The 23,982-nt window shown below is 40.0% G+C and overlaps 1 protein-coding gene across 1 annotated transcript in view; it reads right to left on the bottom strand.

The window, feature by feature from the left end:
* The window catches only part of PRIM2 (DNA primase subunit 2), a 349,057-nt gene that overhangs the window by 316,164 nt on the left and 8,911 nt on the right, over positions 1 to 23,982 (bottom strand). Inside the window, exon 4 of the mRNA XM_056137376.1 lies at positions 19,480 to 19,600. Coding sequence (XP_055993351.1) covers positions 19,480 to 19,600 — 121 coding nt within the window. The remainder of the gene's footprint in view (positions 1 to 19,479; positions 19,601 to 23,982) is intronic.

The raw sequence follows: 23,982 nt of genomic DNA, 5'->3' as shown, positions 1-23,982 counted from the left end.
TGAGCTGCCCTTTCCTCTAGGATACCCGGCTGGCCTCTAAGTTATGGAGTAATCCTCCTGGTGCTGATCTCAGCTATTCTTGGGTATTAATCTCATACTTTGTTACTTTATATCCCCCAGATGAATGCAATCTTTCTATGTCTATCCCTCTCTTTCTGACTCATTTCGCTTAGCATGATACTTTCCATATTGTACCACTTGTAAGTAAATTTCATGACTTCATCCAGATGCCATCTTAGCGCACCAACAGCCCTGGCCCAGAGACTCCCGATTGAATCCCAAAATGCATTAGTGCCATACAGAGATGTCTCAGGAACCCAACCATTTACAATCTAGAAATTTACATTTATAATCGTGGCCAGGTGAGCTCTCATGATATTCAAAACAAGCAATGGGAAATGAATTATCTAGCATCTGCCCTGGCAGGTAGGCTTTAATAGTGGTAGGAAAATTTGAGCAAAACATAATGCCCAAAATTAGAGAGTATTTGGGAAATTGTCTGCCATAGAGGCAGGGTGAGGACTGGGGTGTGTGTGGGGGGGGGGGGGGGAGGCGTGGGGGGGCAGAGGATACTGGAGACATTGGTGGTGGAAAATGTGCACTGTTGAAGGGATGGGTGTTCCATCATTACATGGCTGAACCTCAAACACGAAAGCTTTGTAACTCTATTTCATGGTGATACAATAAAATTTAAAAAAAAAAAAGTAATATGGAGTTCATGCCCAATTCAATCAGCTTAATCAATGGCTGAATAAATAGCAGTACTCCTACATTATGAAAAAATAAAAAATAAAACCTGCATTTCTAATAGCTGATCTTCAACATCTAAAGCACTAAAATATTTTGTTAACTGAAATGGTAGTGAGGGTAAGGCTACCCAAGGTCCACGAGGAGTGATTCCTTCAGCGTCGCTGGGTATGACCCAAAAACCACAAGGAGTAATAAAATAACCTAAGAAACTCAAAAAGTCAGTCTTCCAAACTCTTAAACTTTAAGTATACTGAAATTCATAATATAATTATGAATTTGGGAAAAAATACCTGTTATCCAGCCCTGCAACATCCCTGAAAGTCCAGAGCTAACCACTGGTATTTGTTATTCCTTAAGTTTATGTCTTAATTAGTCTGACAAGTTGATTTTAAATAATGAAAGCCATCTCTGAAAGGTCCATTTAGATTTGTGCAGATAATCAGCATCTGCCTCTAATCAACTGAGATGATTAGTGAATTAAACCCTTTAATTAGCATTTTGCATAATTTAGGAAAATTATGCTTCTATAGTTTAAGAAGGTGAAACAGTGAATTTATCTGTTAGACATTCCTTTAAATCTTTATTAACTATATAATCTTACCACACATAGAGTAAAAATAAAGAAACACAAATGGAGTTCAGCTCGGTTTGCGAAACCTGGCACTTGGCAACATGCAGACTAATTCTCTCATTCGGGGCATCTCAACCCAATACTCAGAAAAGAAATATACACTTATCAGTTTTTTTCTACTAACACTTCCAGAAGTCAACTTGATCCAAATCATAATCAAATAGCACGCTTTAAGATAAAGGAAGTATGGCTGGAAGAAAGGAGATTCTTTCCACTTATGTCAGTCATTCAGTACTACAGAAGCCAAGTTTCCATTAGGATCTCATGTTTTCAAAAACAAGAAAAGCCCTGATGAAAAGGTAACTAACCTGGCCATTCTGAAACCAGAGTTCAATTAAGTAACAAAGCTGCTACCATAGTAAGCCAAGATGATGACATTCTCTACAAGGAACTACATCAGACTTTTTTGGGGGGGTGGCAAATAAGGGCCCCTTCTGCTGTCCTAGTGGGAAAATGAGGGGTACCACAACTGGCGATGCTCAGGGATCAAGGGGGCTACATTAGGCATTTCTGGAGGGGCCAAAGGCGTACACAGTGCCTTAATTGGAAGTACTGTCTCATACAAGCTAGATGCTCGCTCTGCTTGAACCACATCCAGCCTAACAATGATATTTTTTTAAGTATTTTCTCTTTTAACTGACTCCAAACACCCCAATTCACTAGCAAATGAGAGTAAGCAACTCTGGGATTTAATATAAAATAATCAGGTAATAAACAGAGCTTAATGGATGATGGGGAGATCGTATTATTTCTCACATATATTAAGCACCAGTTCCTGATTAGCATGTGGCCACTGAGAAAGTATCCTTAACAAAACAGAGACAGCAAAATTCAAAAGTAGACTCTTCTCTTGACTACAGATAACAACCTATTGAAAACTCAAATCACACTTTATCCTGTTATCCTGCTATAAATACTATGTAAACCATAACTCTTCCTCTATCTGTCAGAGCGAGCAGTAAATAAAAATAAAAATCATACCAAATCTATACTAAAAAGAGACAGTAAAACGAATTGTAATTCATTTTAAATTACATACAACAAACTAAAAGGATAGGATAAGCAAAATTAAGGGCAGAAACTCTCTTTTCCACATCTAAATTCCAATTTGGATGCAAATCCTAGAACAATCCCTAAACAACCTGTATCTAGAGAGTTCAAACAATAGCTCTGACATACACTAATCAACCAAACAGTACCAATACTGTTTAAGAACTTACTCAAGTGGCAATATTTTTAATATAATTTACAGTGCTTTGCATCCACGGGCACTCAGAAAATATTAGTCAGTTCATTGAGTGGAAATATCAAGCATATATTCTAAAGGCTTCTTTTTTTCCTTAGCCATTTCATAGCGGGACTCGAAAGCCTAATTTGGAGCAACTGCAACTATGAAGTGGTACGACACATATTCAAATGAAAATCCTAACTTCTCTAACTCTCAGAATATAAGCAGGATAATTAAAAACTCTAGGTATTTACATGCCTAACTGTTAGCTCTATTCATTTGCTATTAAGCAAAAACCCTTTAACTGTATACTATAAAAGCAGAGGGTGGAAATAGACATCTACAAAGCAAAAATGTCAATTAATTTCACTATTTTTCCCTTCTACACCACATGGACAGTTTAGAGCGATAGTACAGTGCTTTAGCTCCCCCAAATGACATTTCTAAAGCATAGTAATTCTTTCACAGAGAAATAAAACAGATGCCAAATACAATGAGGTCCCTTAGCAGAAGAAACCAATTAAGTGCTATTTTAAATTAGTATCATCACTCCTCATTAGCCCCACCCTGAGCATAATCAAAAAAAAACTTTTACACACTCAACCAAGTATTCCTCTCTAAGCACCAAACGGGAAAATAATTATATAAGAGAACAAATGTCAAGGTTTAACTCTACAATAACGTCAACAAGAGTATTGACAGTCTAAGAAAGTGAGCACTTTCCATTTAAAATACCTAAAAGTAACCTACAGTTACCACAAAAATTAGTCCAAGATGACCTGATCGTCAATGATGTTTGTAAGAATTTAAAAAACAACTTAAATATTTTTAAAAGTCTAATTTTAAATGCTCAATGTAAGTTTTAAAGTATTCAAGTTCTTGTTTTATATGTATCAAGTACATAATAATAAGATACCTTGCAGTAAATGTTTACAACTACCAAGTACTATGATGCCACTTTCATAGAAAATAATGAGTTTCACAGCATCCTTACAAGGAATATACAATGATGTCTCAATTTTATGGTAAAGAAAAATGGCACACGGATAGGTTAGGTAATTTACCCGGTCATGAGAAATGCACTATGAGTTTATTCCATGTCTTCTCACTCATACTCTCTGCCTTAGAAATGGTCTACTCCACTATTTGAAATACTCCTGTTATATGGTATTTTAGTGGTATGTTTTTGTTTTAGCCATGATCACTTGAATACAGCCTAACACACTGATGGTTTTTCCTTTGTGTCAAATTTTATTTTATTATCATTAAGGTAATATGGTTCACAAAAGCCTAATACTGAAATTTCCACTGCCAAAAATTTCCACTGGCCCCACCAGCTCTCACAAGCAATAGCACCACAGTCAAATGTACTAGTCATCCTATTCCAAAACATATTCCTGTTTCCTGGGGCTGGAGCAATAGCACAGCGGGTAGGACGTTTGCCTTGAATGCGGCCAACCCGGGTTCAATTCCCAGCATCCCATGCGGTCCCCTGAGCACCACCAGGAGTAATTCCTGAGTGCAGAGCCAGGAGTAACTAACATCATTACTACAACTCTACATCAGATTCTTTGGAATATCCTCACTTCACATTCTATTTAGTCACTAAGTTTTCAGCTTCATCATGTCTACCAATCTTTCACTTGGTCATCATTCAGAAAATTTTCTTTACCATTGACAAGAGTCCAACAGAAACCTACTATAAGTCAACAATCTAATTTTTTCATCTTTTTTTAATTAAAAACTAGCATCTTAAAATTTTAAAGTTTAGAGTCATATTTAAAGTTTTTTTTTTTTTACTTTTAAAGTCATATTTAAAGCTGCAAACCTGAAATGGAGAGTTTCGTGTACCTTTCACCCAGTGTCCAGTTTACAGAACCACAATAAAATATATAAGTCAGGACAAATGACACTGGCGCAATGTATGTGTACAGCTCCTTGCCATTTCAACACATATGTAAATTCACAAAACATCCACAAAGAAGAGCAATTATTTTTACCCTGAGGCTCTTAAGCACTAATTAATTAATCACATTAGGTCTTTAATGGGCTCGTTTTCATGTTCGATTAGTAGGCAGGCTACTAAAAGATAGGTGAAGTGGTGTCCAATGCTACCTGGAAATCTCAAATCAGATCTGAGTGATTAATGAATGAACTCTCCACTTCATTATTCACTTAAGCCAGTTATGAACTTATTTTTATCCAATTAGATGTCAATCCACTCCTCAAAAACCTTCAACAATTCCCTTATGCCCCTTGATAGCCTCATCTCCCACTCTTCCCCACAACTTAATGGCATATCTTGTGACAAAAATGTGAAACCAAAACTACTGTGGAAAAATACATGAATATACGTCTTTTAAAAATGATGTTGGGAATCATTAAGACAAAGTAAGAGAAATACAGCATAAGGCACCTAAAGATACCCTCTCTCCTCACACACTCCCACCCCTGAGGAATAGGGCCTAAGTTACTCCTAGGAAAAATTAGATGATGGAACCATGGGTGGGCCAAGCTGGAAAGAAGAGGCAGAACTAGCTGGAGGTGGTGCCCACTGCAAGTCAAGAGAAATGAGGGGACCAAGGTCTCTATCACTAACCAGTACTCCAGCCGCTACTTAGCCTCCATTTAGAAGCAAGAGAAAGAAATCATCACCCGAATCCATGCATCCCAACCCTCAAGCTTACCTTCAGAGAGACTGACAAGCTAAATAAATTCCAGGGTCCCCCAGGTCCGAAGGCAAAGTTCTTTCAATAGTTTATGATACTCGGGATTCCTCTAAGGTATTGTTTACCAACATAATTGTCATAATAAATTAAAATATAAATTTTTAATTAGAATTCACTCTGATTAACATTATCAACCAATCTACTGCTGTAATTTCTTCTGTAATTAACATTCCTTGAATGGCTATATCAAGTCATAATCATAAACAGGTAATTTCTAGGAATCAGTTCCATATAAAAGTGAACCAGGGGTTGGGGCCAGAGCAATACTACAGCAGGTGGGGTGTTTGCCTTGTCCTCGGCCAAACCAGGTTCAATCCCCGGCATCCCATATGGTCCCCCAAGCACTGTCAGGAGTAATTCCTGAGTGCAGAGCCAGGTGTGACCTGAGCATCAATGGGTGTGACCAAAATGCAAAAAAAAAAAAAAAAAAAAAAAAGTGATCCAGGGGCAGGAACACAACAGGTAAGGTGTTTGCCTCACACACAGCCAACCTAGTTCGATCCCATAGGGTCCCTAGAGCAACACCACGACTGATTTCCCAGTGCGGGACCAGGAGTAACCCCTCAGCATCGCCAGGTATGACCCAAAAACAAAAGAAAAAAAGGGACCCAAAGATCAGAAATCTTTGATTATATGAATAGTGTAATCCCAAGAAAAGGCACCTTCACTACATTTTATAAAGACATCTCCAGAAAAAGAGAGGAGTGAAAAGTTCAACTCAATCCCACCAAAGAATCTCTGACCAGTCAGCCTCAATGCTCCCGTTCCTTGTTTGGGGTCAGAGCAATAGTACAGTGGGTAGGGTGCTTGCTTTGCACGCAGCCGATCCAAGTTCGAGTCCTGACATGCCATATGGCCCCACAAGCTGTCAGAAGTGATCCCTAATCATAAAGCCAGGAGTAACCTCCGAGTACTGGCAAATGTAACCCAGAAACTGGTGGGAAAATGGACAGGGGCGGGGGTGGGGGTACGAAAAAAAAGGAAAAAGACTATATTCGTTCCTAGAAACATGATGGGTACCACACCCACTGGTGTAAAATGGTAGTGTGTCTGTGTGCTGGGGGGAGAGGTTGTCTCAAAAGAGGGGGAAAAAAAAAGCCCAGTTAACATACTTTTCCAAAAGATGAACAACTCCCAGAAACATCTGGAATAAAACGAAGTATAATATTCAGAGTCTATGAAAACCATGATGTAAGAAAACAGTTTGTGTTTATGAAATATCTTTTGGTTCTAGATTCAAATTATTAGGAACACAGGATTTTAGGGAAGGGGATTCATTAACATAAACTCAAAAAGGCTCATTTAAAAAGTCAAGCATGTGGAAATGTCCTGGCTGGACAGAACTATCTGGTGCATTGTAGAAGCAACACGACCCCGTTTCTGTCTACAAAACGTCTGCAGCACCTGCCATTTATTGCTATAACCACCAAAAGTACCATGAAGATGCCTGGTACAGCAGATTAGGTTCAGAACCAATGGACCAGAACCGAAGAGTAAAGAAGCTGGTTCCCTAAGGCTCAAAATGAACCATTCATTCTAAGAGAACCTCTCCCTCCAGAAGGACCACTTTCTTGTGAACCAAAGCAAAATCCTACTCATACCTATAAAATTTCTTTCCCAACCTATTAAAGCACACCCAGGTCAAGGAGAAAATCTATCTGTGCATCGCCAGATGTGACCCAAAAGCAGAACCAAAAAAAAGGGGATCCAAAAACTCAGGAATCTTTGAATCATATGAATAGTGTAACCTAAGAAAAGGGACCTTCACTGTGTATTATGATTATATCTCCAGAAAAAGAGAAGTAAAAGGCACAACACAGTCACCGAAAATTTGAGTTCCTAATCATATTTAGATGTTACATGAGCCTACCACGGAACATAAACTGAAACACACAATACAATCTCAAGTAATTTTTAAAAATTATCTCAAAGTATCATATGTTATTAAACTGTGAAATTAAAATGAAGTCATCTATGACCTTAAAATTAGTCATATTTCTCTAATATGTCTTAGGTTTCCACTTAAGAAAGAAAAAAGTTTTCTTTCAAATGTTTTCCAGTCTGTCTAGAGAAAAAAAAAATCAAACGTTTATCTACCCTGTCAATGTCACTGTCCTCCCGTTGATTATCGATTTACTCGAGCGGGCCCAGTAACCCTATCTAATTTTATAACATTGCAAACTCAAAATAGTGTTTTATTAGAAACAATTTTTTCAAAGTACCAGAAAAGACTAACAAGGGGTCTAGAAGAACCATGACTAAGATAATGAACCAACTCAAAGTTGTATGATTGCAATGCTTTTCCAGAGGTGGCATACATATTGTCCTCCCAAAACTACTTATAGTATGCTCACTATATTTGTTCCTATTTCTTCCCAAAAACTGTCAGATAAAATAAATCAGCTTAGCAAAATAACAGTGAATGCTTTAATTTCCTACATAATGTAAACCTCTATTCTCACACCTGTGTTTGTATATCCCTTTTGATGAGTTCTGTCACCTTAAATGCCAGCCTCTATTCGCTTCATTTGAGTTAAAGACTTTCTGGGAAGAAATTGTATATATAATAACACAATGGTTATTTACACAGTTCAATGAATCTAGAGGCCTACTCTATCGGTTCTAGCTTTCTAACTCCAGGCACGTTACTTAACCTAAGTGTCAGTTTCCAGGCAGAGCTCTTATGAAAATTCTACTATATAATCCACAAGAAGTATTGAGCTACATGCCTGGTACTCAATAAACATGTAACAGTTGTTATATATGAATGAGAACCTAACTTCTCTCTTACTTTGTTTCTGCAATTCCATTAGCCTTCCCCATGACTGCTTCTAGTCTCCCCGAGAATTCAGAACCATTCTGAAACACAGGCTCTGAAACATTCTGAAACTATCCTGTCTTTCATTTGGGCGGACCCAGCCTTTCGTAAGATCATTCAAATCATCAAAAAGAACTCCTGATGGCACAAGGGCTCTATGCAAATTTAGACACATTTCTATGGATTTTCTAACACTTAAACAAAGAGAACTTAGTAGTTGGTTCAACTAAAAGGAGTCATTACATGTAGGCATTAAGCGAAAGGATTCTTTTGCTCAAAAGCTTCATGGGACACTGGAATTAGAACAAACTCTGACCAAAAACAAATAGGAGGGAAAAAGAGCCAAATTGTCAGTTATCAATAGTTTAAGTACTGATTAGGAAAGTGAAAGACAAGAATGGCAACTAGCAACCGGAAGAGAGTAAATGGAGAGAAAATCAGAAATGGGATTTTAACCATTCTATCTGTAGACCTTCAGGAGTGGGAGCACCAGGGTATATTCAGGGTAAACTGGGTAACTAATTACTCCAGCTACTTCCTCCAGTCTTTGTGGCTCAGATTCAGTCACAAAGTCTTTGAAAGAACAAAAAAAATAGTTTTGCTGTTGTTACAGAAGTACCTAACTTTGCACATCAAACTATTAACAATAATGTTTAAAAAGCAAATATTTTAAATGATACTTTGTTTCTGCAACTCCATTAGCCTTCCCCATGACTGCTTCTAGTCTCCCCGAGAATTCAGAACCATTCTGAAACACAGGCTCTGAAACATTCTGAAAGTATTCTGAAACACATACTGAAACTTGACGTCAACTAAAAAATATTCCATTTCCAGGACATGACAAAATAGGAAAAGCTTCAAAAGATTACAAAATTATTGGTTGGAGCGATAGCACAACGGGAAAGGCATTTGCCTTGCATGCGGCTGACCTGGGTTCGATTCCTCCGCCCCTCTCGAAGAGCCCAGCAAGATACCGAGAGTATCTCGTCCCTACGGCAAAGCCTGGCAAGCTACCTGTGAGGTGACCACTACGCCAAACACGGTAACAACAAGTCTCACAATTTATTGTGAGATGTTACTGGTGCCCACCCAAGCAAATCAATGAACAACAGGAGGGCAATGCAGTGCTACAGTGCAGTGCAGTATACATTTAAAAGTGCAGTGATACAATGATCGAATACCCATCCCCCACCAGTGCCCATTTCCCACCACCACGGGTCCCAGTGTCCCTCCCATCCCTGTCCCCTCCATCCCACCCTGCCTCTGTGGCAGGGCATTTCCCTTTGTTCTCTCTCTCCTTTTGGGTGCTGTGGTTTGCAAAAATTTGTAAATCTACAACTGTACCTCATGGTGTTTCACTAATAAAAATCTAATATAAATATATATATATATATATATATATAATTTAGGAGGAAAATTGGGGACTTTGGTGATGGGAAACATACCTTGGTGAAGGGATGGGTGTTGGACCACTGTATGACTGAAGTTCAATTATGAACAACTCTGTAACTTTTTATCTCATGGTGACTTAATAAAAAATAAAAAATAAGTGCAGTAATTTTTCTCTTTAAAAAATGTAGAGAAACACTTCAAAATGTGTAACTTTACAATGCCCATGTTTAAAAAGAATATTGAGGAGCTGGAGCAGTAATACAGTGGATAGGGCATGTGCCTTGCACACGGCTAATCTAAGGTATTCCATATAACCCCTGCCCCCACCCCCTCCCATTCCTCCCACCCGGGACACCACCAGGAGTAATTCCTGAGTGCAGAGCCAGAACTAAACTCTGAGCATTGCTGGGTGGCCCCCCCCAAAAAAAAAAGAAATTGAAATATCAAAGGTATTTAACAAAATTAATTTCATTTAGAGTATATAAATAACACCATATTTCTATAAAACATCCTGAGATAATTAGAACATAAATCTGTGTGTGGAAAGCATCACCAAATTAACAATCACATTTTTCAAGGGCAAATTCAGAGGCACGTTCTCATCTACAACAACACAAGGAATTCTATATTTTAAAGGTCATCTAAATTTTTTAACAGAAATAACATTCACAAGTTATTCTGAAAATTTTTGCCTTTTCAATATTATTCTTCATGGATAAAATGGCTTAAAGTTTCACATGTAGTCAGAGCATTTCTAGATTTAAACTACCTTTCATAAGCATAATAAATTGTGTAGCTGGATAAGGAAAATACTAATTCTGCGAGTATCTAAGATATGGTCATAAAAACCATATGCCATGCTGTATCTTAAGAACTATATGCACACATGGATAAGTACAGTGAACCTCTGGGATCTGAGGGAACCGCATGCAGCCAATTTTGGTTCAATCCCCATCTCAAGCACCATTTAGGGTTCCCAAGCACCTCCAGGACTCCAGGAGTGATCCCTATGCCTGGAGCAACAAGTAAATCCTGACCACCAAGTGTGCTCACCCAACCCCAACTCCCAGGTGGGAGGGGGCATGGGAAACAGTCGGTGGACTTCTCCTGACTCTCCAAATACAATACACTAACTGCCCAACAGATATAGATAAATAATCAAGACAGGCTTCCATAATTATTTGCTGTCAAGAAAGACTCTAAGTATATTTTTGAATGTGAATAGAAAGGAAGCCCTGTGTTAATTTCTTCATTTAAATCACTTGGGGAAGAACCTTTTAAGGCATGTGACTCTAATAAACACAAAGAACTAAATCACAAATTTCCCTATGCACAAGGGAAAAATGCAGTTTGCTAACCAGCAAATCTTTCCAATTCAATTAGTAAAGACAAAGTTCATCTTAAGAAAGAAAGAAAGAAAGAAAGAAAGAAAGAGTAATGTGGAGTTCACCAGCTTAAATCGGTAGCTAAATTAACAGCAGTACTGCTACATTAAAAAAAAAAAAGTTCATTTCAGTGGCCAGAGTAGGTACGGTGCTTGCTTTACAAGCAGCCGGCCTGAGTTCAATCCCCAGGACCCCTATGTTTTTCTGAGTCTGCCAGGAGTGATACCTGAGGGCAGAGCCAGGAGTAAACCCTAAGGACAGCCAGATGTAACCCCATCCCAAAAATATAAAGGTTCATGTCAGATAAGCATTATCTATCACTTAATATTTTTTATCTTTTTTGGGTCACACCCAGCGATGATCAGGGGTCACTCCTGGCTCTGCACTCAGGAATTACTCCTGGCGGTGCTTGGGGGACCATATGGGATGCCCAGAATCGAACCTGGGTCGGCCGCATGCAGGGCAAACGCCCTACCTGCTGTGCTATCGCTCAGGCCCCTATCACTTAATATTTAACCCCAAGAAAGGTTAGGCATTCCAGGTCACTGTACTCATCTGAAAGAATTATGTAAGTTTCATGAAACAGAATAGAAACAAAATTTTTAAATCAATTATTTTCTCTAGAAATTAATTTAAATATTTTCTCAACACTCAGAGAGCACCATGCTTAGAACTATTACTGCAACTCAATTCAAACTTGACTATCTTACAATCTTGGAACATAAAATAATTTCCTTTCCGTGTTGGGAGGATCCTCCCAGGATGGGAGATGCATGCTGAAAGTAGACTATAAACTGAACATGATTGCCACTCAATGCCTCTTTTGCAGACCACAGCACCCAAAAGGAGAGAGAACAAAAGGGAATGCCCTGCCACAGAGGCAGGGTGGGATGGGGGAGGGGGGGATGGGAGGGAGAGATACTGGGATCAGTGGTGGTGGAAAATGGGCACTGGATACTCGATCACTATATAACTGAAACCCAAGCATAAAAATTTGTAAGTCTACAACTGTACCTCATGGCGTTTCACTACTAAAAATTAAAAAAAAAATAAAAAAGAAAATGCTTACAATAAAAAAAAATAATAAATTCCTGTTCATGCCTCAGATAAACTTTGTTTCATCATTCTACTATTATTCCTTTCCCCTCCATTCCATTTAGGTCTGTAATATCCATCTCAGGTGCTGAGAATGTGTATCATACCAGGTCACTTTACTCCTCTCCTGTCATAGTGAATGGCTTGTCAGAAATCCTGTAAAAAGCTTCCTGGCTTATCAAACACATTTGTTCTCTAGTATATTCCATCTCACACGATGTGTCTCAGCTGTATCATCAGACACCCTAGAGGCTGAAAAGTATTCTGTACAAAAAAGGAGAGAGTGAAAGTACACATATTTCTCTATTTTACAGGAACCACAGTAAAGCCACTTTACAACTTAGCGATCGACTTTTAACAATCTTTAAACACATCGCAGATAATAGGCATAGTCATATATTTAGGATGAGTGGCATTCTCATAATTTCAGAATTAAATATGGAGTTGGTCACAGTGATAAATGTACATTCCAAAAGGGCTACAACAACCCAAACAAGAAACAACAAGGAAAGCAATATAAGGAGAGCCAGATAGGGCTGGAGCAATAGAACAGCGGGTAGGGGGTTTTGCCTTGCACAAGGCCAACCCATGTTCGATTCCCAGCATCCCATAGGGTACCCCGAGCACCACCAAGAGTAATTCCTGAGTGCATGGGCCAGGAGGAATCCCTGTGCATCGCCGGATGTGACCCGAAAAGAAAAAATAAAAAATAACGAGAGCCAGATAAGAGACAAAATTATCAGGAAACCATACATAACCCCCCCAAAATCTTCACGAACCTGCAAATATCTAAGAAATAAGTGAACATCAAGAGCCATTTTAAAATTCAACGCATATGAAAGTATACATCAATGTAAAATCAATGTCCCTCTGTTAACTGAAGAAAGGTACTGAAAGTTTTTAATAAATTCACATAACTGACACTTTCAATAACAACTGACAAACCAAACTTTATGCATGTTCACTGAAAAGAAGTTACCAGGCAAGAGAGACAAATAATTTCTAATATAGATTTCAAACTTAAAAGGGATAAGAAATCTTTCCTGTCAGGTCCAGGGCAAGGAAAAAATGAGCAAAAGAAGCAACAGTAAACAACTGAACATTTTACAGGTGCTTATTCACAATACACCTGCCAATGAGATTATCAAGCCCACTTACTTTCCTCAAAAGCCTCATTTCCTGAATGTATCTAGCCACTGACCAACACCGGTTCAACTTAATGTGCAACTGGGTTTTCATTTGTGACATAAAGAACACTCCTTGTAACTTTCAGGACATTCATTCACCTTCACTGTTGCTGCTCTTCTGTTCTCATGAAAAGCACCCTGTCATTACAACTACTTCAAATCAAATCACATATCTTTTGACTGTCCTAAAGGAAGATTTTTTTTTAAACATCAAAGTAAATGATATGCTGCTGTCAGACTCAGTACTGCAACAACACAGCGATCCTTTGTTTATAAAGCTGACAGCTGTCAAAGTCTGACCTTTCTCTAACTGGTCAACTGAAACAGCATTAAAAGGATCTGTTTAGCCCTTATGCATTCACCTTCAATTGACACAAAGTTAAGTCAATCAACTCAACAATGAAAGATTCCCAGAGCGCATTACCTCCTTTTTTCTAATCCTAAGAAACCTCAGGTGTAAAGTCCAAGTTATTTACACAGAAATCCATGAAAAACAATTTTTTTAATTTTTTTGTATTTGTTTTCAAAGAGACCAGACTAAAACTTTCTGAAAGACTGAGATGCTACTATTCATTGGAAAGCCAAGTTTTTAGAAGTAAAATTATCAAAACACTGCTAGAACCAGAAAAAGAATACAATAGTCCCAGGTCTTCAGTCAAAGGTATAGTACCAACATTAACAATACTGTAAACTACAGAACCTCGTTTTTTTTTAAGTTTAAAAAGTAAAAAAAAAATTTAATGTATTTTAATCGTGCCCAGACCAAAAAAAAAAAAAAAATCACTAATACCTGTTTTAGCACATGACCATCCTGTTGTTCGTCGATTGCCTCGAGCAGGCCCCAGTAATGGCCGTCTCCTTCATCCTAGCCCTGAGATTTTTTTAAAAAGTGCCATATTCAAGGCTCTTTCAGGGTTAGGAGAATGAGACCCATCATTGTCACTGGTATTTGGCATATTGCGTACGCCACGGGGAGTTTGCCAGACTCTGCCGTGTGGGCAGGCTACATTTGGTAGCCTGCCAGTTTGTCCAAAGTAGGAATGAGATGATAAGATGTCGCGCGGCTGCATGTGGCCGCACGCTTCCGGGAGCTGAGTGTGATAATCTCTGGATCCTGGCCGTTTTGGGGTTACACGGCAGTTGGTGTGTGTAACTGTCTAGCTACTGGCAGGTCCTGTCCAAAACCGTGCAGGCTTGGAGATCTCAGCCCCGGGTCCCACACACCTGGGTTCCTCTGCCAGTTCTTTTATGCGTGAGGCTCATCCAAGTGTGTGGAGAGTGGTCCCAGCATGGCCTAGGCTGGGGCCCGGAGGTCTTCAGCTGTTGGGCCCTGGTGGAGACAGTCAGGCACAGGGTAGAAGACTCTGCCTTGTTCTCTCCCGGGAGCTGAGTGTGATAATCTCTGGATCCTTGTTTTAGCACAAGGGTTTTCAAATGCAAGCCAAATAGAAGGGAAATTGCACATGCCTGTTAATGAAATGCTAAAAGCTTAAAATTAAAAGGGAAGAACTACATTTCTAGGTCCATGCTAATCAAAAGCGCCAATATTCAAGTGCCTTAATTACCAACATCAGATGCATGGGGGAAAGGTAAAGGTAAAGGCCCTCCCGTTGATCATCAATTTGCTCGAGCGGGCCCAGTAACATCTCCATTGGAGACTTTGTTGTTACTGTGTCTGGCATATCGAATACTCTCGGTAGCTTGCCGGGCTCTCCGAGAGGGGCGGAGGAATCGAACTCGGGTCAGCCACATTGGCTGCGTGCAAGGCAAATGCCCTACCGCTGTGCTATCACTCCAGCATGGGGGAAAAAAAAACAGAAAAGGGTGGGAAAGATCTCTGCCAGGAAAGCAACCATAATCTATCACAGGTTAAGTTTTCTTGTCAGGCCTCTCCAATGCGCTCTCATTCTACCATGAATCCCCACTACCTACAAACACCTGAACAAGTTTTATATTTTATGGTGTAGACTTCAAAATTAACCAGATATACTTAAAGCTTTGATGGTGACTGTCAATACAAAAGTGATTATAAATCCCATTTAATTTTTTCCTAAAACTAAAAAGATGCAAAAGAAAATATTTTCAGGAGCTGGAGAGATAATACAGCAGGTAGGGCACTTGCCTTGCATACAGCCAACCCAGGTTCAATCCTCGTTACCTCATATGGTACTCTGGGCACCGCAAGAACTAATTCCTGATTACCAAGCCATGAATAAGCCCTAACCACCACCAGGTGTGGCAAAAAGAAACAAAACAAAAACCAATTTTAATTGTAGAAAAACATCAATTTACAGAACTCTAAACTCTTCCACAACAGAAGCATATGCAGCCTCTATGTAGGGTCCATCATACTGATATAGATTCTCACATAAACCTCACAATGACCATCTCCATTTTAAAGATTAAAAACTAAAGTTCGCATTAGAAAATGTGCCCCAAATCCCAAAGTTGATTGACAAGTATGAGACAGAATTTTATCCTACTTATAAGTCAATGAGTTAGCCTGTGATTATTTAATGGAGATTGATGGATGACAGATTCATGCAGCAAAAACAAAAACAAAAACAAAAACAAAACCCTCATTTCTCACATAAGAGGAAGCAAGGAGAACCAACATGTTTTTTTGTTTTGTTTTGTTTTGTTTTCAGTGAAGTTTAAAGAAAATTACTTAGAGAAATGTGAGGAAAGAGAAAATCCTTTCCAAGAGAGAACACAGACGTACACAATTAGAAGAAACTTCTGACATATATGTCTTTGTAAAACAGGTTACTTGAAGCCCTTGAAAATGAACTTCTTTATTATGGCCATGAGAGTTAATCTGAAGCAATGTAAAGATCACTATAGACTTTGTGGCACTAATGTCAAATACCTGTGGAATGCAGAATTAATGGCCCCATTACATCTCTACTCTATATACCATGCTTGAAGCACTCCCTAATAAGAAAGACCAATGGTTGTGTCAGATAATAGAAGCAGCTATTTTAGGAAGCCAAAAAACACAAACCAATAAGTGGAGGTATAAATTCCTTGCAAATTGTAGGTGGTGACAGATGAGAGCATTAGCAATAATTTTCTTTAATGCATCTTCATGGGTGGACTTCCACAATACAGTGTCATACAGACTATTTATTGAGGATATCTCATCGGGCTTAGTAATCCAGATGTAGTTCTCATAAAGATGTGGCCAGTTTTTGTAAAGCATTTCATTCAGTTGACTGATGCTTGTACTTCATGGCCTCTGACTTGTTCTTCTCTTAGAAAGTACACTTTTTTTTTTTCATTGAATCACCATGACATACACAGTTACAAAAGTTGTTAATGATTGTGTTTCAATCATAGAATGTTCCAATACCTATCCCTTCACCAGCGTACATTAGGGTACATTTCCCACCAACAATGCTGCCACTCTTACCACCTGCCTGCCCACCACCCCAGCCAGCCTTCATGGCAAACGCATCTTCCCTCTACCTCCCTCCTCCTTTCTGGGCATTATGGTTTGCAATACAGGTACTGAAAGGTTATCATGTACATTTCTTTCAGCACTCAGTTCTTATCCAGAGTGATGATACCCAACGATCATTGTCATAGTGGTCCGGTGTCTGCCCTCCCCCCACCCTCCACTTGTGGCAAGTTTCCATCTGTGGACCAGTCCTCCTGGCTCTTGTTTCTACTGTCTTTGGGTACTGGTCTCATATTATACTTCTTTATGTCCCAAAGATGAGTGCAATCATTCTATGTCTGTAACTCTCCATTTTTTCTAATTTTATTTTTATAATCTTGTTCACAATAGTTCATTTCAGATAATATTCAAACACGAATCCCACCACTGTGCACCTTCCCACCACCAGAAGAGGAAAGTGTGTGACGGTTACTGCATTTCATCCTGGAGCCATTTAAGCCCTTATATAAGGGATCACAAGCATGTATTTTAAACCCAAACAAATATGTGCTACTTTTGGTAACATCAGTGGGCTCAAGAATAAGAAACGCTGCTGTGCACTCCAGGACATTCTGTGTAGCTCTTATGGGAGCTTTATTTCTTGGCCCAAGTTGATGAGATTATATGGCACGTGGGGGGGGGGGGGGGAGTGACTACCAAGCTACTGGAAAACTGGGGAGCTGGGTGGAGGAGGCCCAGTCCCATTCCGAGTGAACTTGGAGATCTCAGTCATGGGTCCTGCATACCTGGGTTTTTCTGCAGGTTCCCTCATAGGTGCTGGTGTGTGGAGAGCGGCCTTGAGCATGACTGCATGGTTGGGTTCTAGAGGTTTTTGGTTGCTGGAGTCCTGCTGGGACCGGGAGGGAAACTCAACTGGCCCTCCTTCGAGCTGCCCCGGTGAAGACAGCCTGGCAGGGTCAGGATGTTCTGTATGTCTCCTTTTGACTCATTTCACTCAGCATAATGCTTTCCAGGTCCATGCATTTATAAGCAAACTTGATTGCTTCATTTTTCCTAGTGGCTGTTAGTGGCTGCATCGTATTCTATTGTGTGGATGAGCCATAGTATCTTTATCATCTGTTCTCAGACATAGTTTGCTTCCAGATTCTGGTTAGTGAGAATAGTGTGCCAGACTCTGTGGTGTGAGATGTCTCATTTTCATTTGCATCTCCTTAATAATTAGTGATAGCACACTATCACTAGAGTGATAGCACAGCGGTAGGGCGTTTGCCTTGCACGCAGCCAACATGGCCGACCCGAGTTCGATTCCTTCGCCCCTCTCGGAGAGCCCGGCAAGCTACCGAGAGTATCTCGCCCGCACGGCTGAGCCTGGCAAGCTCCCCGTGATGTATTCAATATGCCAAATACAGTAACAACAAAATCTCCAATGGAGACGTTACTGGGCCCGCTCGAGCAAATCGATGAACAACGGGAGGGCCTTTACTTTACTTTACTTAATGATTAGTGATAGAGAGCGTTTTTACGTGCCTTTTGGTCAGGTATATTTCTTCTTTCGGGAAGTTTCTGATCATTTCTTCTCCCCATTTTTTGATGGGGTTGGATGTTTTTCCCTTGTAAAATTCTACCAGTGTCTTACATACTTTGATATTAACCCCTTGTCATACAGGGACTGGATAAATAATTTTTCCCATTACACGAGCTCTCTTTGGCATTTGGAGGGGTCTGCCCATCTTCCAATACCAGGCTGTTTAAATTACTACTGCTTTGTAGTACAGCTTGAAGTTGGGGAAAAAGAGCACCTCACCTTGCATGCTTGCATACAGCCCACCCAGGGTGAAACTCCCAGCACCACATATGGTTCCCCAAATGTGTATGTGATCCCTGGATGCAGAGCAAGGAGAAATTCCTCAGCACTGTGAGGTGTAGCCCAAAAACAAAAATAAAATTTTTAACACAGAATTACCCTATGACCTAGTCACTCCAATTCCTAGCATACATGTGAAAGAAAAAAGAGCCACACCAAAACCTAAAATTTAATAATTCACCATACCATTATTTATAACAGCCAAAATGTGAAGGCAATCCAAATACCCAACTGTCAAATGGAGAAAATATTTAGCAATAAAAAGGAACATAGCACTGATACAAGCTACAACACAGATAAATCTTTAAGAATACTCTTAAGTAAAAGACAGCAAGTAAAACTCAAACATTATATGATTTAATTTACATGAAATGTCCAGAGTAGACAAAAAAATTCACAGAGACAGAAAGTAAGTTAATAGCCAGGGAGGTCTGGAGTATTAGTAGAGCAGGCAGGGTGCTTGCCTTGCATATAGCTGACCAGGTTTGATTCCTGGCACTGTATCATGGTCACCCAAGGCCCTCCAGGAGTGACCTTTGATTGTTGGTAGAGCCAAGAGTAAACCTTGAACACTGCCAGGTGCTTCCTACCAAAAACAAACAAAAAAAATGCCCAAGGGATTGATTATAAGTATTAACTTTGTTTTCCTTAATGCATAACTAGGTTTAATTTTTTGGCTGAGAAGATTTTGGCTAAAGATAAAACCTGATGAATTAAATCTTTTTGTGTTTCCTGTTTCCATAAATCACATGTTTAGTAACTAAACGACTGGCTTTGGTGCTAAGAGTCCCTTCTCTTCTAGTCATTTTGTACAATGTGAATAGACCTTTTTTTCTTTTCAGTCCACATACAGCGCTGCTAGGGGAGCACCAGGTGCACTCCAGCCCTGTGAGTTACGTACTAGAGAAGAAAACATAATGAACACCAATAGCAACACTTCAGGCAAAGGAGGAGAATGAGTGGTGCAAACAATTTTAAACGACTTCAAATACATACTTACAGCCTCAAACTGTAAATGGCTATCATTTAAAAAATCTTGAATTTTGTCCTTCGGTAAAATAGTGAATCGAAATCGGAGGAGATCCATCTCTTGTTGAATGAACCAGCGTCTAAGATCTTCACTAAAGTTGAAACAATTATAAAAATTAATTTAAAATCAAGCAATTTTATGCAACATAATTTTATGAAATACTGGACACAAGATTAAAATGCCAATAAATACAAGTTTAAAAGAATGCAAGTTCTCTCTCATAAATATGAATAGCATATAATCACAATCTTCCAGGGATAATATAGGAATGGGGCTAATGACCACAAAATTTCAAAAATTAAATGCAAAATATTTCTAGTATTATCAAATAACATAAGAGTTCATTACATTTAATGTAGCTGCAAAAAAGTTATTTGAATTAGAAACTGAACTATTTCTTCAAAGATAGTTTTTATCGAGGCCAAATAAAGACCAAAACTTTTAAAAGTTACTGTCCCTGAATATGCGCTGATTAGATAAACACTGCAAAGTATACTTTGCTTAGACTTTAAAGTTTATAATTTCTCAAAATTTGAGATGTTTTTTTTAAAACTCAACACTGCAAATATAGTAATTTATTAGGCAGGTACATTCTAGATATTATTGTTGTTATAAATTACACTGCCACATATGAAATATTACTTAAGAGTTTGTCTGAGGTGACTTTCATAGTTTGTCAGGTATTTAGTTACTATTATAAATTCTATAAACTTCATGTTCTATTAAAAAGAAAAAAAGAAAGAAACCTCTAAGACCAAAACTGGTTAATTTTTCAACTATTATTGTGGGATCACTTGTATCACTTGTCATCCCGTTGATCGTAGATTTGCCAAGCAGGCACCAGTAACGTCTCCATTCACCAATGCTGCATGCTACTGTAGCCCAGTAGCATCTGCTTATTCCAGAAACATGAAGAACCTCAAACCGTTTGTTCAGGGTTTTAACAAAGAAGTCTGACCATCTCATAGGTGGGCGGCCACGCGTCCTTTTGACGTCCCATGGAATCCAATCGGTAACAGCTCTAGTCCAGCGGTCATCTCTAAATCGCATTACGTGTCCAGCCCATCTGATTTTTGACGCCTTGGCAAACAAGACAGCGTCCCTGATTCTTGATTGTTGACAGAGGTTTCACTTGAGTGAAGCATGATACTCCAAGCATAGCTCTCTCAATTCATCTTTGGGATACCCATATAGCGTTCTCATCCTGTTTTCGTAGGCCCAGGTCTCTGAGGCATATGTTAGTGCAGAAAAAAAATGGTAGAGTTGAAAAGATGTGCCCGGAGCTGGAGGTTCTTCATCCTCTTAACAACTTCTTTGACACTCTTGAAGGCACTCCATGCCTCTCTCTTCCTCCTGCGTAGTTCTGGCACCAAGTAGTTCCTCATGTTGAGTTCTCGACCCAGGTACACATAGCTGCAGTACTCGGAGATGTTCATTCTGTTGAGAGCAACTGGAACGTCAGGGACTAGTTCATTTTTCATGAACACTGTCTAGGTGAGATTCAGCTGCAGTCCGACCTTTCCACACTCACAGTTGAAATCAGCCAGCATTTGTGCCACTTGGCTAATATTTGGTGTTATTAGAATGATGTCATCAGCGAAGCAAAGATGGTGTAGCTGCCGACCATCTATCTTCATTCCCATTCCTTCCCATTCCAGATGTCGCATGATATTCTTGAGGGTGGCACTGAAGAGTTTCGGTGAAATGGTATGACCCTGCTGAACCCCTCTCTTGATGTTGATTATGACTTCCTTGTAGAATGGTGAGATCCTGGTGGTGAATCCGTAATACAGCTCATGGAGGATCCTGATGTACTGAGTTTGAACGCCCTGTTTGGCAAGGGCTTCAATGACTGCTTCAGTCTCAACAGAATCAAAGGCCTTCTTTAAATCGATGAACGTTAGACAAAGCAGCATCTTGAACTCTTGCAAAACCTCAATGAGTCTGGTCACCATTGTGAATATGGTCGATGGTGCTGAATCCTTTTCGGAACCCGGCTTCCTCACATGGTTGTCCTTTGTCGAGTGTTCTGCCTATTCTATTCAGGATGACTCGAGTGAACAACTTGCAGACGATGGACAACAGGCAGATCAGATCTCACAGCAGTGAGAATATTTTACTTTTTCCAAGATAATGATAATCATTCATTCATTATCTTGGGATAGTAACAAAATATTCTCTCTTGATAAGCCAATAAAGGAAAATAAATTTATAAAAACATTCTTAGTATTTAGTCAATCACTTAATCACTTGACTTCCCATTAATCATTGATTTGCTCAAGCAGGAACCACTAATGTCTCCATCTGTCCCTGTCGCGTGCTAGTGTAGCCCAATGGCGTCTACTTATTCTAGGAACACAAAGAGCCTCAAACTGATTGTTCAGGGTCTTGATAAAGAAGTCTGACCATCTGGTAGGTGGGTGGCTACATGGTCTTTTGACGTCCCGTGGAATCCAGTCGGTAATGGCTTTAGTCCAGCGGTCGTCTCCAAATCTCATTACACGTTCAGCCGATCAGATTTTCGATGCCTTGGCAAACGAGACAGTGTCCCTGATTCTTTATCATCGACAAAGGTTAGAACTCTGGATTCTTTCTCTCATTTGAGTGACGCAAGACACTCCAAGCATAGCTCTTTCGATTCCTCTTTGAAAAACCTGAATAGCGTTCTCATCCTGTTTGCGTAGGGCCCAGGTCTCTGAGGCATATGTTAATGCAGGGAGAACAGTGGAATTGAAAAGATGTGCCCAGAACTGGAGGTTCTTCATCCTCTTAGATATTTCAGCGACGCTACTGAAGGAGTTCCAAGCCGCTCTCTTCCTCCTGTGCAACTCAGGTACCAGGTCATTTGTCATGTTGACTTCTGGACCTAGGTACACATAACTGTTGCATTCGGAGATGGTCATTCCGTTGAGAGTGAATGGAGGGTCAGGAACGAGGCTGTTTCTCATAAACATTGTCTTCGTGAGATTCAGCTGTAGTCCGACCTTTCCACACTCCTGGTCAAAGTCGGCCAGCATTTGTGCTGCTTGGCTAATGTTTGGTGTTATTAGAACTATGTCATCAGCAAAGTGGAGGTAGTGTAGTTGCCGACCATCTATCTTCACTCCCATTCCTTCCCATTCCAGTCGTCACATGATGTTCTCGAGGGTGGCACTGAAGAGTTTTGGTGAAATGGTATCGCCCTGCCAAACCCCTCTCTTGACATCGATGATCACTTCTTTGAAGAATGGTGAGATCCTGGTAGTGAATCCATAATAGAGCTCACGGAGGATCCTGATGTATTGAGTTTGAATGCCCTGATTGGCTAGGGTTTCAATGACCCCTTCGTCTCAACAGAATCAAAGGCCTTCTTGAAATCAATGAACGTTAAGCAGAGCGGCATCTTGAACTCCCGAGAAACCTCAATGAGCTTGGTTATCGTGTGGATACGGTCAACTGTGCTGAATCCTTTGTGGAACCCGGTTTGCTTGTATGGTTGTCCTTCATCTAGTGTTCTGCCAATCATATTCAGGATGACTCGAGTGAACAGCTTGTAGATGACAGACAAAAGGCAGATTGGGCGATAGTTGCCAATGTCATGGATGTCTCCCTTCTTGTACAGTAGTACAGTCCTGCTGGTTTTCCACTGGGTCGGAACCTTGCATTCAGACAGGTAGCGTGTGAAGAGCCGAGCCAGTATATTGATGAGTACAGACAGCAGGTTCTTCATGTGTTCAGGTCTGACCTTGTCTGAGCCAGGTGCTGTTCATTTCTTTACCGATGAAATGGCATGTCGGATTTCGGAAGGGAGAACGTTGGAAACGACATATCCATCCTGCAGAATTTGGTATGTAGGCAGGTAGACGTGGCTATCAAAGAGATCTGAGTAGAAGTCATGGATAATCTTCTCCATTGCCCTTCTGGAAGATGTGACAGATCCATCGGGATGTCGGAGGGCAGTCATCTTGGTCTTGTAGTTGGCAAAGGACAGGTGAGTGTTACGAATACTTTTCCCGGCTTCTGCCGCATCTACCAGCACTTCTGCTCTTCTCTCTTTGAGGTCTTCCTTGATGGCATCTCTGCACTGCTTTGCGAGCTCAGATGTTCGCTTGCGGTTGCCTGAGGCAGGCACCAAACCATGCTGGCGAATAAGCTCAAGAGTTTTCAAAGACAAGCGTTTTTTTTTGTGGCTATCTCTCTCTTGGCATTCCTTGTACAATCGTGGAGGTGCTGAACCAGTCGATCATACTCCATCAATGTTGTCAACAACGGCATCTTCCCATGTTGCAGCAATAGTGCCAAAGAGCTCTCAGTTGGTGGTCGTTCTGGGAGTTCTCTTTTTGAACTTTGCAGCCCTTTCTCCCCGCTCTGTGAAGTAGAAATTTGCACAAAGGAGATGGTGGTCTGATCACATTTGGAATTTTGGGACAACAGCGACATCAGTCAGGCAAAACCATCGATTGAATCTGATGTGGTGAAATTTCGTTGTGGAAC

This window comes from Sorex fumeus, unplaced genomic scaffold, assembly GCF_029834395.1.
Source record: "Sorex fumeus unplaced genomic scaffold, SorFum_2.1 ptg000124l, whole genome shotgun sequence".
In the NCBI taxonomy this organism is placed as follows: Eukaryota; Metazoa; Chordata; class Mammalia; order Eulipotyphla; family Soricidae; genus Sorex; species Sorex fumeus.
Note: the sequence above shows the minus strand (reverse complement) of the source record. Positions and strands in the feature narration are given on the sequence as shown.